Source organism: Ammodytes marinus, assembly GCF_949987685.1.
Source record: "Ammodytes marinus genome assembly, chromosome: 10".
NCBI classification, from domain to species: Eukaryota; Metazoa; Chordata; class Actinopteri; order Uranoscopiformes; family Ammodytidae; genus Ammodytes; species Ammodytes marinus.
In genome coordinates, this window is record NC_137214.1 from 8,001,710 (window position 1) to 8,017,764 (window position 16,055).

At 44.4% G+C, this 16,055-nt stretch overlaps 2 protein-coding genes across 3 annotated transcripts; both read right to left on the reverse strand.

Moving 5' to 3' along the window:
• Positions 1-254: 254 nt before the first annotated feature.
• Positions 255-2,074, reverse strand: kctd12b (potassium channel tetramerisation domain containing 12b). The gene has a single exon (XM_080035239.1). It carries the CDS (start codon positions 1,376-1,378, stop codon positions 521-523), a length of 858 nt encoding a protein of 285 aa, XP_079891365.1. The 5' UTR covers positions 1,379-2,074; the 3' UTR covers positions 255-520.
• A 5,421-nt stretch (positions 2,075-7,495) lies between these two features.
• On the reverse strand, positions 7,496-15,677 carry znf711 (zinc finger protein 711). Of its 2 annotated transcripts, none has more exons than XM_080034952.1 (8): positions 15,543-15,677; positions 14,387-14,468; positions 14,165-14,245; positions 12,824-13,714; positions 11,120-11,266; positions 10,807-10,989; positions 10,419-10,565; positions 7,496-10,276 (listed from the first exon to the last, which is right to left on the reverse strand). In XM_080034952.1, exons 3-8 carry the CDS (start codon positions 14,241-14,243, stop codon positions 9,096-9,098), a joined length of 2,628 nt encoding a protein of 875 aa, XP_079891078.1. In that variant the 5' UTR covers positions 14,244-14,245; positions 14,387-14,468; positions 15,543-15,677; the 3' UTR covers positions 7,496-9,095. The 2 variants fall into 2 exon arrangements, with proteins under 2 accessions (XP_079891078.1, XP_079891077.1); XM_080034951.1 differs by having other exon boundaries at positions 14,165-14,265.
• Between the last annotated feature and the right edge of the window lie 378 nt (positions 15,678-16,055).

Genomic DNA, 16,055 nt, shown 5'->3' on the forward strand with positions numbered 1-16,055 from the left:
ACCGAGAGGAGATATTCACTGATTTTGACAAATAGTCATTTTGGCAAGAATCATTATCCAGAATCGCTGACTCAACCGTTCACGAAAATGAGCTCTTGGATAGAGTTTTGTGCTTGATCAAGGCAGATGCAATATATACTGTAGAATACAAAAGGGAAAGAGTACATAGACGGTGTAGGTCTCTGCAGGAGAGGCTGTAGGGGTTTGCCGTGGTCGAGGACTGGGGGGCACTATGATGAAGCAAAGGAGCAAAAGCTGGCCCTGAGGATGATGGGTAATGAAGTTCTGGGGATGAAGAATGGGAAGGGGCTGCAGAAAAGTCAGAGCAGCCGCTTGGGTTCAGTTCTCGGGACAAAAAGCTGGAGGCTGTAGAAAGATATGGAAGGGGCAGAAGAACATCTACGGTACATCTACTGGAGCAGGAGCCTTCAGAGAAGCTGGAGGAGAGGGGTTGGTGGGGGGGCACTTGGAGAGGTTTTTTAGGGGGGGTACCGGGGTGGGGAACAAAGCCGACATAGTCTCACTCACGGTAGAACACATATTCAGTGTAGCTGGTCCAGATCTTGTCGTCGGTCTGCTCGTGGCCAAAGGCGCAGGTCCCCGTGGAGTTGCAGGCCACCATGTGGAAGCCTGAGTCTGCCAGCTTGTCGAAGGCCTGCTCCAGGAAGGTGAACTTCAGATAGTAGCGCGAGGTGTAGCGCTCGGGGGGCCGGTCGGGGTCGCGGCTCTCGTTCAGCGTCTCCCCGAACACCTCCTTGGCCAGCGAGGTCTTCCCACACACCATGATCCGCGCCACACGCCGGAACTTGCTGTCGGTGTGGCTGTCGCGGCCCAGGGTGTAGGACCCCCGGTAGCCTATGGTGATGAACCCGGAGCGTTTACTACCATCCATGGTGGAGCTGGGCACCAGGCTGGCACAGGCAGCGGCCGCCGCCCCCAGGGAGCTGAGGTTACGGCCAGTGTCTATCCCCGGCGAGGAGTCCTCTGGGTCACTAGGACATCCTTCTTCTCCCAGAGAGTTCTGCTTACTGATCCTGGGCGTCAGCATCTTGACCAGCTCCGGCAGGTTGAAGAACTCGGCCTCCCTCTGCAGACGGCCGCGCTCGGGGAAGTGGTCTGGGAGAACCAGCTGCTGGTCCCTCATGTAGTCCAGGATGTAGCGGAACAGGAAGCCGTCGCGGTCCACGAAGAAGCGACCCTTGGTGTCCCGGGCCAGACCTTTGGCAGACTTCCGAGTGAACATCTCCCCCAGCAGGGAGTCTGGCACACTGGTGAGCGTATTGTAGCGTGTGATGTACACCTGGCCCCCAACGTTGAGCTCTACAATCTCTGGAAAGGGGACCTCCTCCGCTAATATGCCACCGTCTGGTAAAGCCATGGTGAACTCCTCACAGATGCACTTATGGGTTTTTAAAACTCTCTTGGGTTTATGGTGAAAGTTAATATAACAGGGGTTTTTTTGTCAGTGAATCTGTTCACAGTGTTTGGTTAGTGAGGCCTGTTGCCTGTCAATGGCTGCAGGTCCAGTGCTGCGTCGGATCAACTGCGGCGCACAATTGGTATGCGCGCAAGAAAGGCTGGCAGCCGCTCTCAAAGAAAGACCGTCAGAAACAAAACCAAAAATATCACAGAAAAGCACTCTAGATCTAACTACAGCATTCCACCATTATTCCTAAAACATAGAGTGGAGTATTTCAGGCAGCGTTGAATGTTATGGCACCGTTTATGTCCACGTCCTTTACGCGCAAATAGATGTAATATCCTGAGATTGAAGAAACGCTGCTTTTGACAGCAGCAGGAAATGGGCGATTTGCACAACAGTCCATAACATAACGGCTTTTTCTCTCTCTCTTACTCTAGTGTCGGTCGCTTGTCCTGGCGCAAACAGGATCAGGTGGCCCAACTTCAATTAGACAATCCATAGTTGGTGAGTTCCGTGGGGACCCCGCGGACGTAAAGCCAGGAGATGAAGAGGCAGAGGAAGGTGTAGTAGGAGGCGAGGAAGGTGTACAAAAAGACCTCGCTCTTTTCCATCACTGGCGCTTCCAACGTGCGCCGGGTGGGTAAGCCGCTCGGTGGCTCCGCTCCTCTCTAGTGTCAGCCTGTATCTGCAGCAACCTAACGGAGGATACAGTAATATTTACCACGGGAAACCACGCCTACCCCATCGGTGACGCGCGCCTCTCTCTGCTGTGATCCGGGTCAAATTCTCCATACCTACGGCAGTTAAAGTGTCCTTACTGTAATCTGTATCTGCTTAGAGGGTGGATGGGTAATAAAGTTTGGCGAATGTTCCTAAAGATTGTTTTTATTTATTAGGAATACACCATGACACAGGATCTATTTAGAAGATGAATAAAGCAATTTATCTTTAGTATTACAATCTTTTCTGAAATGTTTTAAATACATTGCAAATTGTGCAATGCCTTACTAGTCATGTATTGTATCCAGATGTTGAATCAAGTCAGACTTAAATGATTACCTTTTTACAATATATTACTGTAGTGTCCAATGTTTTACAGAACAATTTTTGCAGACAGCACTTTTTGTTAAAAGAAAATATATAAGTATATAATCTTAAAAAAATCATTATCTGCATGTTTTTAAGAACAAAATGTAGCCTGTCATAAATCACACTATTTACAAAATATGAACAAATCCTTCTGAAATATGCATGCAGTGTCTCACCTTAAATCCATATGAAAATAAAAATATTACTATCATAAATGAGAAAGGCAACAGCAACTAAAATTCTGTGGTCCCCAACATGCAATCATGCATTTTGTGTGTGTGCGTGTGTGTGTGTGTGTGTGTGTGTGTGTGTGTGTGTGTGAGTGAGTGAGCGAGCGAGCGAGTGTGTGTGTGTGTGTGCGTGTGTGTGCGTGCGTGTGTGTGTGTGTGTGTGTGTGTGTGCGTTAATGTGCTAATTTCACTAAATAAACAGTGAGCTGAGAAACAAATAAAATCCCCTTCCATTTCTTATTTTTCAGGGGTCTCATTAAAACCCAGCCACCGGCACGGGGCATGGTTATGCATTTAATTCGGATGCATTTATTTGCAGGCACACTCCCAGTGATCAGTGCTGTCAAATCTCTCTGAGAATGATGGGAGAACAGTGACACCTAGTGAATACTCAAGAGGGAGTGTGTTTGGCCCATGGATAGTATAATAAGGTTTGACCATACAGTAACTGTGCTGAGTTTGATGCCAAGAGGCTGTATACACATGCATTGACCACAGTATTTTTAGTGTATGCCAAGTATTTCTTAATGTACAATTGTAACATCTGCCTGATTTCTATGATGACTATCTATTATTACCTGTTAATGCCCTTTTAAAAACCAAATGCTGCCATTTTGAGTGATGCTGACAACATTTCCTTGTGTTCTATGCTATCCAAGTGGAGTCTGTTGGTATGTCTTTACAGGAGAAGTTATACTAGCTGTCTTTTCCAGAGCTTTCAGTGATACCACATAGTCTACACGGGGGAGGAGGGTTTTGGCTCAGTTGTCATTAAAGGGATTACTGGACGTGCAAATTCAAAAGCTTTTATGATTTCAAATAGCTGGACAGAACAATCCCAAGCTCAAGATCTACTTGTAAGCATTTGGGACTAATAGTTAAAAATAGTTAGGATTGAGGTACATGAGATGACTATTAGTCAAAGTGAACACACCATTGAAGAGCAGGGCTGAGTCAGAGAGACCTGCATAGCAAACAGGCTGCCAGGTATTTATGCGCTCTCCCTCTCTCCCTCCCTCCCTCCCTCCCTCCCTCCCTCTCTCTCTGCTGCCATGTGTAGTCTAGCACACAGTACTTTCTGTGACTAATCAGCAGGCCATTTTTCCCCCTGTCTCCAAGCATTCTGGCACTGATTTCCCTGAGGGAGAAGTCTCCAGCTGGCTCGTGACACTACAGCCTCCTCGTCAACAAACTATACGCGGGCCGCCACAGGATCTGGAAGAGGTAGAACGTGGCAGTGCTGCTGTCTGTCTGCCAGTCCATGACACGGTCCCACATCCACTGGCTAAAAATATGCCAGAGCAATATGCTGCGTAATGGTTAGGCCAGGATTCCATGATGCAGTCCCAAACAAAATACCCAAATTGAATATAATATGCTGCTCTGATCCCATCCAAATGATTTGGAAATTAACAGCCTACATAACTGAAATATCTGTGCACCAATCGTCACCTTTTCCCTCACATACTCTAAAATCTTGGCACATTAGCAGCATTCCAAGGAGTCTTTTTTTTCTTATTTTTACTGGCAGTTTCATCAGTCTAATCACATCCCAACCACAGCCCATTGATCCTCAGAAATATGGACAAAATGACTACATCAAATAAATTGGTTTGACCTTGTGCAACAGCTGGATTATCCGTGCATAGCTGTCATTTTTCATCACATTGATGGCCTTGGGAGGCTGTTAGGTGGATAACGTGTGTGTGTGTGTGTGTGTGTGTGTGTGTGAGATGCTCGCCTGATTTAAAATAGACAGAGAGAGGTGAGAGAGGCAGTGGTTGAGCGTATTTATCACTGGAAAAAAGGCATCTTCAAAAATATCTTCAATATGGGGTGTATTTCAATTGTAACACACAAATAATTCTGCCAATGGGACAAGTAGTAAATTCACTATTTTTTTTATTTTAAATAAGATACAATATGTAAGCCTCTCTAGATAGAAGAGTTCCTGAAATGATCTGGGAAAACCAATTTTGAGCAATATTTTACATCAGTAATATTGGAAAGTGTTATATATAAGCCTGCAATGGTCAAAAGCAATGTTCCTGCCCCAACTTTTACATGTCATATCTTCATTTCAAGTGTTTTTTTTTGACATGATTCAAGTAATACATAAGTGGCACTGTTCTAGATTTAAGATCAACACCTCATCAAATAAGATCTTTATGTAATATTTTAGCATTTTAAAATTAGATATTTATTTTTTTTGTGTTTTGTGATGTATTATTGTGTTTTCCTATTTGTTGTTGTGCTTTGTGATTTGTTGGTTGTGTTTTCTATTGGCCGTTATAAGATGTTGAATTGTTGCAGTGCACCGATTCTGCACGTATATATTCCTGGTAAAACCAAAGGGACACGCTGCCCATAGTGAATTCTTGGAATCATGCAGGGAGAAAGAAGGGATGGTTTAGGGGAGGAGGACTTAGTGGATATGTCTGCCTATTGATCTATGCGCTTCTCTGCGGTTTCAGCTGACAGCAGTGATTCATGAGATGTTCTGTGGTGGGATCAACAGAAATGAACAGGCTGGTGCATCTGTTTTCTCAGGTGTTTTGCAGTGGTGTCCCCCGTGAGCCCATCTGCAACGCCTCATTTCACCTCAGCATGAAGCATCGCACACAGACACACACACACTCACACAGAAACACACACACACACACACACACAAACACACATCCATCAAGACAGCAGGTGACATGGAAGGGAAACAAGACACGGCTGCACCACGTCTTGTCGAAGGAGTCGGATCCCCTTGCGAGCGTTTGCGTTGAGGGAAAAAATGGCGTTGTTTATTTAAAGGTCACATATTGTGCTTATTTTCAGGTTCAAAATTGTAATTTGGGTTTCAACAAGAATATTTCTCACGTTTTGCCTGTTTCTTTAAGCCCCGCCTTCCAAAAAGCCCAGTCTGCTCTGATTGGCCCTGAGTCTTACATCATAAGGGGAGATAAATCTGACAGGGGTTTTCTAACACAGGTTTTCAGAAAGGTGGAGGTGGATGAAACGAGAGAGGGTGGTTTTTCTCACTTTGGAAGTCTCTCGTCACACTGGAGACCCATATTATTGTTGAAAAAACATGAAAAAGTGAATTTTGCGGTTAAGGTGACCTTTAATAACAAGACTGAGTCTGGGTCAAGATAGTGGACATCCAGCCAGCATGGCCGGCAGCACCCATATATTATAAATACAAAACCTTTGAGTCAAATCAGTTTTTTTTCCTTTCTTCCAGACTCAGTCAGATCCTTTCCTGTCTTTTTCCATGGTTACACCCACATCAAGCCGTTTGTTTCATTCTTGTCCGCAGGCCGCTCCCAAATCAATTATATTCTCCCTATAAAATAAATAATGCATATGACTTTGGCTAATGTCGTTCCACACACTTGGCCCCATCTATCATATTGATCTTTCCCTTCCTGGCCACTGGCGATTCTTTAGTTTGAGGTCTAAATTTGAAGTGAGAATAGGTGACATTATTGAAATTGATTGTTTGAATCTGGGGAAATTACTATTTGACATTTAGGTTTAAAAAAAATAAGCATTTTGACCCCTGATAAAGGTCTGACTGGGATCTAAGTGTGTTCAGTCCTGTTTTCCGGTATCTCTGACTCTACATGTGTACTATGAGCTTTAATATCTAAGTAGACACTTGTCATTTACCCATCATCAAACATCTAATAGCAGTACATTTCCAAAACTGCCCTTCAGCCAATCAAATTGTTTACAATGGCTAAAGAGCTTCAGATTCATGACCAAAACATGACATCAGCGACCTGACTGATAAACAGAGCTACAATGATTTCCTAATATAGGCCAGAGCTCACTTACAGAATTTGCCTCTAACTTAGCCGGGTAAACCGGATAGATTGTGGCTGTCCTTTCCCCCTGAAGCACTTGAAATCTGAATGTACAATATGTATTGAATCCACTTGCTGAGTTGGAGATGCTCTTACTGCTGCAGGGTTGCGTCATAGCAATTGAAAAAAAGATCAAAAACCATTCCAACAAAACCAGCATGCCCACAAGAAAAGTGACAACCTTATTTAATGTTTCAGCATTTCCCTCTTTTCCAATTTAAATGGAAAACTATAGTGTCTACTGGGATAGACTGGGCAATACAGCTCTATACCTCTCACACTTAACCCTGCCTTTATGCAAAGGTCTGTCAGGGGATCAAGTGAAACTTTGAATACCCTAAATACCCTAAACCATTTGAATATTCACTAATTTATAAATGTATTGCTAACACTTACTGAGGCTTACTGACATGTCATCACTTCTCAATGGCAGACTTAAAAGTGGTTCAGTCGCTGCAAATTATGAAATTGTGCTTAGAGGATCACTGTGTTGGCTGCTACAACTAAAAACAAGATTCTCATTAGTGTATTTGCAACAAAAAAAAACAATCAGACTTGCTGAAATTGTGGATAAAGCACGTTTCAAGTTCCCATACAAAGAGGTTTGAACAGTTCCCCTAATGTAACATGGGAGGAGCATGAAAGGTCGACCTAAACACAAACTGTATGAAATAATGGAGTACAAAATAAAGAACTGGCTATAATCAAACCCCTATCATTTAGTGTGTGCATACCTGAATAAGAAGGTTGCTCATTGGTTCTTTAACATGTCATGTTTAAAAGGTGATTCTTTAGACAGAAGGGACGGAAAGTGTAAAAGATATTTGTTTATTTTGGTTCTTTCCCACCAGTAGTTTATCCACACTCAGACTGAAATAAAATATAGACTAGGGTACACCAAATGTGGGCGATTTTTTAATATACACCACAATTAATTTCATGGAGACAGCATATGTGCATACTTGAATGACTAATGCCAATGTGATGACCATTGACTTCAAGGGGAGAATCCCATGCTTGGGATCGGGTCGGGGTTATTTAGGACTGCAGGACGAGGGTCTGGGAAACTTGTTAGTGAGCACAAACAAAACACAAAACCCAATCACTTATCCATAGAACAAACAATAAATGGTTTCACGCACCACTTTTAAAGACAATTAAGTTTTGATGCAGTAATGTATCGGGCCCACGTGCTAGCGATAACACTTAAAACAATGTTTACCTTTACCAAACCTCACAAAGTTCTGTATTTGTTTATTGTCTGTGTGTTTTCTTAATATATATGTTATGTGTATGCACACATGTAATTAAAATACAACAAAACAAAAAAAAAAGTTAATAAAGTGCTTTCTACTGACTCAAACACACACTCTCTGAGAGAATGGTATTGGTACAGCATGCTTGAGAGTTAAAAATCACTTCTGTTCTGATTAGCTGTGTTCATCAGTGCTCAAGGGATAAAGACCAACAGATGTAAGGCATGATTGCAATCCAATGGTTTGCTGACAGAGCACATCTGTGTCATAGGTAACATCAAACACACGCAACTTACAGTGGCAGTCAAGATATAACAACTTCAAGGGTGATCAAACGTGAAGACAACCCTCGGTCAAGTTCACCGGCTGATTAGCGGCACCATCGTAGGAGATATAATAGAAGATTTGGTCAAAAATGTGTTGTGTACACTAAAGGGATATTCTACTAATATACCAACTGCACCATTTCAATGTGTTGTTGGAAACTGCCAATCAGACCAGAATCTGACTCAACTTTTAAGACTTATTTGAAAGAATATAGCCAATGTTATGCATGATTAAATTAACGGGATTCCAAGTGTTCAAGCTTGGGAGGAAATTCCAAAATGATGGAAGTTCTGAACTGTTAAATTTATTGAAATATCTTTTAAGGCGCGTAATGTATCAACATCACTCAAAACCATTTAAGATCTGGTGAATGGCCTTGTCCCTTAAAGACCAGATGGCATTGAAAACAAATGTCAGGGTAAAAGCTGGTTAATAATGAAAATAGATACTAGTTGGTACTATGGAGGCAAACTTCTCCTGTACTCATTCCACATCAACTGAACAACTGGCATGACGCTCACAAAGCACCGCTTTCTGTTTTAGAGGACCACAGTCATCATCTCGCAGCATTTCAGCTGAGTGGGTATAAAAATATAGACATTTGAGACCCTGAATATATATGTTCATATGTGATTTTCTGCAACAAAAACAAAACACAATATACAGTTGTCCCACTCAGTGTACACATTGTCATTTTTAGACTGAACCCACATCTAAAATGTGTTCTTGCATAACCTCTGGGGGAGGGAGGTTACACCCGTTAAAACACAGAACACAGAACGGCAATTATAATGTTGTCGTCTTCATCAACAGCCTACATCCACCATCTCTTTGTTAATACACTAAAATCACCTCCGGGTGTGTGACACAGATTTACTGGGGGGGAAAAGGGAGAGTGTTATTGTGTGTGCGATTACATCAACATGTCTTTGTGATGCCTGGCTATGTGCTGGCTTTTCTCCGAAGGCCTCCTAAAGCCCTTGGTGCAGTAGTCACAGCGGTGGGGGTAGTCCTTGGTGTGAATAGAGATGACGTGGCGTTTGAAGCCAGAAGCGTCCGTACTGTTATACTCACAATACTGGCACTGATAAACCTTTCTACCACTGTGTGTCTTCATGTGCTTCTTCAGCTCTGCGGGCTGCCGGAAACCTCGCCGGCAGCGCTTGCACTTGAAGGGAAGGTCTTTTGTATGCAAGGAAAGGATATGGCGACTCAAGGTGAAGGTGTCGATAGCGTTGAAGTTACAATGTCGGCACTGGTGTGTTTTGTTACCTTTGTGTGTCTCAGCGTGTTTCTTCAACTCTGAAGGCCTGTGAAAGCCTTTCTCACACACGTCACACTGGTGAGGAAAGTCCTTGGTGTGAACAGAAATAATGTGTCGTTTCAGGTCACTGGAGTTGGTGCTCTTGTGCTCACAGTGTGGACACTGGTGGGTCTTGTGGCCTTGCACCATCTCTATATGACGCTGGAGTTCTCGTGCGTCCGCGTAGGCTTGAGGACAGTGGCTGCACTTGAAGGGCAGATCTGCGCCATGCTTGCTCTTGATGTGAGTCTTTAAGTTGGACTGATCTGCACAGCGGAAATCGCAGTGCGGGCAGTGGTACGGCTTTTCGCCTGTGTGGGTCCGCATGTGTTTCTTAAGCTCCGAAGGGTGGCGGAAGCCTTTAGCGCACTCCACGCACACATGTGCAAAGTTCTTACTGTGCACAGCCAGTAGGTGACGGTTGAGCAGCCCCTGCTCAGCTGTCTCATAGTCACAGTACTTGCAGTGATGTAGTTTGGGCTCCCGGTCCTTGACGATGAGTTTGTCTGAGCCTAGCGGGCTGGTCTCGTGGTAGCGCCGGGCGTACTCAGTGTATTCTGGAGAGCGATCACTGCTGTGGTTCAGCAGCTTATGACTCTCCAAGTGGTTGTGGAAACTGATCTTCTTGTTGGTGGTGAAGTCGCAGTCTGTACACTGGTACTTCTTCTTAAGCAGGTGGTCCGGGTGGTTCTTCATGTGGCATTTGAGGAAGCCTCGTGAGCGAAACTTCTTTCCACATATGTGACAGGGGTAGACGGTCAATGGCAGGCCATCTGGTCCGATGATAACAGCTGGAAAAGATAGAGTACAATTTGAAGAAATCACCTTTCAAGAAGCTTATAATCTAATTATACACATGTTGTTCGGACACAAACAAAGTTCCAAATGCTATTCTCATCATCTTATCATCCAAGAGTTTGATGCTGTTCTTACCAGTCTGACACTGCCCTGTGTTTCCGAGTACTTTCTTCTTTTTCTTTCTGTCTGGTTTGGGTTTGAGGGCGCGGTTTGCACCTAGCCCTTCACGGATTTGTAGAAATGGCGTAGAAGGTCCATTCTTTACCTGATCCACGGTACTACCTGCACACACAGTTTAAAATGTAATTAACATGACAGAATTACACTGTTTATAGCTACACATGGGTTAAATGGTATTTAAAAAAAAAATAAAGCCCACACAGGCTTTTTGTTGAGTAATTAATCTAACAACGGGTCTGTCTCAGACAGTCAAAAACTGAAGGGTGACTAAATCTACTTATTTGAAGCCACACAGTTGGTCTGATAAAATGGACAAAAAGCCGTTAAAACAAAAGGAACGTACTGATGTCATCATCTTCGTCATCTTCACTGTCATCATCATCATCATCCTCTTCTTCTTTCAGATGGTTCTTGACGGCCATGTACACCATCTTGTCCCGGCCAACACCTAGTCTGCCCGACGACGCAGCTTCCAGGTCAGGATGGCCATTCTGGTAATCGTCCTCCGTTATTACCTCGGTTCCGCCTGGAAAGGGAAATTAAATTTACAATTTAATCTCAGCCATGATCTAGATTCAATTTAACAGGGGAAGTTACCGGAGGCAATTTCTTGTATTGTTGGAATGACTGAATTGATGGCTCTTCACATCACTTGCCTAAATCGTCATCTGCTTCAGCTTTGAAGATGTAGACTTTGATGACCTCGGAGCCGTCCTCCTCTTTGCATTCCTTGTCTTCCATCACCTCAGTGCTGATCTCAAGGGGAGTGTCTCCTATGTCCAGCTTCTCTCCCACCTCATCCACTACAGATACACAAACAGCCTTAGTATTAGAAACTGGACAATTAATCATGGGATTGCTTAGCAATTTCCTTATCCATACTATGCTCATTTTCAGGTTCAGAATAGAAATTTGGGTTTCTACTAGAAACTGTTTTCATAGTGTAGTCTCGGAAAAACCTTTTATATTTCTCACAGTGCCATTGGTAAATCGCCTGTCTGAAACGTTCCTTTTTAGAGCCTGTCTCTTTAAGCCCCGCCTTCCAAAAAGCCCAGTCTGATTTGATTGGCCCTGAATCTAACTACGGGTTTGAATCTAACTGCCAGTTAAGGCCAGGACACACCAGTCCGAGTACCCGAAAATGGAGAATGCCGATTCAGGGAGCTCCAGTCTTCCCGTCGCGGCCGAAAAAGTGCAAAGAACACACCAAACCGACTGCTGACTTTCCGTACGCTCTGTGCTTGCGCGGGACGTAATGTCTCCATAACAGCAGGCGGCGCTAATCTGTATTGTGGCCCGAAAAAATACGGAAGCCGGAAATGATGGGACAGCTCTCTAGACCATAAACATAGGTTGCGTTCCGAATCGCATACTTTCTACTATATAGTATGTAGAAAAAAGATTTAGGATGTCCCGATTCTTGTGGCCAGATTTAGGATGGTTAGAAGTACCCGGATGTCCTACTTCATGCGGCCAAGATTGTTAGTGTTGAAAAGTGCATCCTATTTGGGCGATTCTGACCCACAATCCAGTGCGCACGTGAAGTGACGTAACATCGACGAAGCCTCCATATGAAAACAAACGGGGATGCGACGGATATAAATGCAAGAGGCAAGATCAAGGCGCAATGTTATGATGAAATAAGAGAGAAAAGTATGTCCCAATAGTATGCCTACTGCATCCTAACTAGATTCTTTTTATCGTCGGATGTAGTATGTAGAATAGAAAAAAGAAAGAGTATGCGATTCGGAACGCAACCATAGATAGAAATACGTATTTATATTTATGGACCATAAAGAGCACCATTTTTAGCAGAGAGTGTCGAGCATGGTGTCGAGCAGTCAACAAGGGTTGATGCATGTGAGTACTCGCTGAACGAAACAAACAAACACATTAAAACGATGGCTAACTGTTGTTAGCTGTTTGTGCTACCCGCCTCACTTCCGGGCTTCACTGATTCGCTAGCCCTCCACAAATCAAATAGCTCCAACTGAAAGACTGCCCGCCGCCGATTGAACATGTTCAATCGACTGCCCGACGACATCTACGACGACCGATTTCACGGCACACACCAAACAGATTCGTGTCCCCGCTCCCTCCCGACTCTACGACGGCGATTATCGGGCCGGTGTGTCCTGGCCTTTAGACATCATCCTCTTATGATGTCATAATGGGAGATGACTGGGGTTTTTGAACCCAAGCTTTAAGAAAGGTGGAGAAAAAGAGAGTTTTTCTCATACTTTGTGTCTCTTAACACACTGGGGGACCCATTTAATGTTGAAAAAACAACAAGTGTAATTTGAGAGCAATTTGCATAACAGGTGACCTATACGCTGTGTTATCATAAGGTGATGTCTTACAGGAGATCATGAGGTAATCCTCAGAGCTGCTTCTTCCATCATCCTCCTCATCTGTCTGCATAGAAACAGCCTCTTCCGGCAGTTGCTGGTGGATGATGGTTTCACCGTTGGCCTCCGTCACCATCAAGCCTTCTGAGACCAGCTGATGGTCCAGTGTGTTGTCCTGGTGCTCAGACAGAAGCTCTGCCACAAACACCTGGTCTGGCATGTCATCATGGTGGTGGTGGTGGTGATGGCGGTGGTGATGGTGGTGGTTTGAGTTCTGCATGAGGTCTGAGGTCAGGACATGGTGGTGATGATGATGATGATGATGGGAGTCCAGCTCTTCCTCTATTGCAACCTCCGTGCCCAGAATATGTTCAGGCATTATAACACTGTGTTCCGAGGGCTCCATGTCGTCACTGGTGATTTCATGGGCCTCTACTCCTTGAGATTGCATACACTCCACGTCCACCTCCAGACCTTCAACGACCTCAGCTTCTAACCCCTCCACCTCCACCTCCTCCTCGTCCAGGCCTTGGACAACATGAGCTTCAAGATCCTCCACGTCCACCTCGGTCTCCAGGCCTTCCACCACGTGCGCCTCCAGTTCCACCTCACCGTCCAGGCCCTCCACGACCTGGGCCTCCAGCTCTATCACATGTGTCTGGAGCTCCTCCACCTCCAGGCCTTCGACGTCCGAGTGTAAGCTCTCCACCACCTCTGTCTCCAGGCCCTCCACCTCCTCCGACTCCAAGCCGTGAACCACCTGCGTCTCCAGGCCTTCCACCTCCAGCTCGTGCTCCAGGAGGATGCCCTCGTCCGTCATCACGTCAGAAAGCAGCATGCCCTCGGGCACAGACACCACAATGTGCTCTCCGTCAATGTGGGCCAGACCCCCCATGCCTGCCACTGGAGACAGGAGATAAAGAGAAAGGGTACGTTACAAAAGGTCTCCAACTACGTAATAACAGTAAAGCTACGGGAAACTGTCTTTGCACATTCTTGCTATGTTAAAGCCCTCACAGCAACGTATCATGTTGTTAAGGGTGTATCACCTTCTTGTTGCTGGTATGCAACGATAATGATAGACTGACTATGTAATGTTACTGTGTCTTTATTAACATAGGGTTTAGAATCATTATAAATAGTAGATACATAATTTACTAGTTTGCCAGTTGATTCCATAGACTAAAACAAATTATTTTGTATTACAAAAAGAGAAAAATAACCCAAAAATGACCAATGCCCAAAAAAATGTGGCCTGCTGTTTCTATTCCTTAAGTGATTGGTCTACTCTAAGGGATGATACATGCTAAAATAAAGTTCTGTTTAGAATATAAAGGTTACACTACCACCTACCAAAGTCTTGCATGATCATAGCGTGGGGCATCTTCAGCTCCTGAGTGTGTAGCTCCAACACCCCTCCTCCTTGATCCATGTCTTCCCTCAGGAAAAAAAGACTGAAAATTACAGTACACACAGTATTAGCTGTTTACTTTCACTTTGTTAGTGGGCATGAGTAAAAATGAAAGTGAATGAAAAAACGGACAATGTCCCACTGGCTAGTTGTGTACTACATACCTTCACATTTGATGACAACACTCTTAGAATAAAACCAAGAAGATATATGACGTGGCTCCTTCCATCAAGCTAACCAATCCCCCTGGAAAACAAAACAACAATCATTTGTATTAATAAACCTTAAGATAATAATAAATGACAACATAAAAGAGGAAGAGAGTTGGTTGATCATAGTGTAAGTTTTTTTTAAAAACGACACTTCTACATGGGTCCAGGTTTATAATAACAACCTCTGTATGGAGTATAACACACAAGGCAGGAAAACTATGTTGACAGGAGGATGCGGTTGTGTTATTGACCACTGGCTCCATCCTTTGTATATGATGAGTACTACAGGCAGCTTCAACCTACGGGCATATAGCTATACACCTGGACCTGCTCGAGCCTGATGGCTGGAGCCAAGCTCAGACAAAGCGCTGTCCCGCTCAGTATGCAGGATGACAAGCAGCGACTTCGATAACTCCCGTTAGATGTGTCCTGCTTAATTTTGGGAGAGTAGAGCATGCATTTGTCATCACATGACGGTTCGGTATAAGCCAAATGTGTCTGCAATGGGCTGTTGTTGTGACGTTAGGGCGCCCTGATTTCAACGGATATATCACTTTAGGGGGGAACATAACACTGTGCAACCACAGGTATCGTTTTAAAATAAGTATTGGATTATAGACTTTTTTTCACAAAACTACACATGCTCAAGAGTTTATGGCCGCCAATGAAAATACCGCAGACGTTATGCAATGCATATCAGGGTGGCTACCGCCCTCCACCCACTGGAGCTAACTAGCAATCGAGCTAGGGCTGGGGCTGTTCCCCCAATCGCCATTTTGTTGTAGCACAATGGCTAATTCAAGGACTGCGACAACCGGTTTATCTGGCCATTTAAGCATATACTTCACACAGTTACAATGCAAATGAAGGCGCTAGAATAGACAGCAAACCCATATGCCTTATTTAATTAATAGTCTGCAAGCCAAGCTAATATGTGCGACCACGGCGGTCCAACCAGCTAGCTAGCTTGCTAAGCTAAGTGAAGCCGCTCGTGCCGCATTATCTTCCATGTTGTTTTTCCGAGAAGGCTGAAAGAGGCCCGCTACGGCCGACCGGGCCCTTGCGTCTTATTCCGCGTACCTTTCTAACCGATTCAAAATAATTTTACCTGGTAACGTCGTCTTCTGAATCTATCGGTGTTTATTCCCCCTCGCAGTTTTGTCTGTTATTGTTTTGGTTTATTTTAGACGGTAAGCTAAGTGCGGCCTGCAGTTTTGGATCCCCGGGCACCCTTTGCTAGGCCTCGGCCAATCAGCTTGCTTCCTGACAAGCAGAGGGAGGGCGGGGGACAGACAATGCGTGGCCTCGTTTACCGCTGATCCCTTACTATTTGCGTCATGCATAAGAGAGCAGAGTTACATTAACACGGACATTCTTGAATGGGAACATATTTACAAACTGCTCTGAGACACAATGTTCAAACTTTATCACACCGAGAAATTTACAATTTTTAATGTGGGTAGCCTACAGACTGCTTCCAAATTTTGAAAGCGCAGATGAGGCCTGTAGGCCATTTTGTCACAAGGGGTGGGGAGCGTCGAGCACTCATTTTTGAAGCGTTTGCTCACACCCAGGAAATATCCGGGATATTATGATGGCGATGCTGCTAACACTGCTCAAT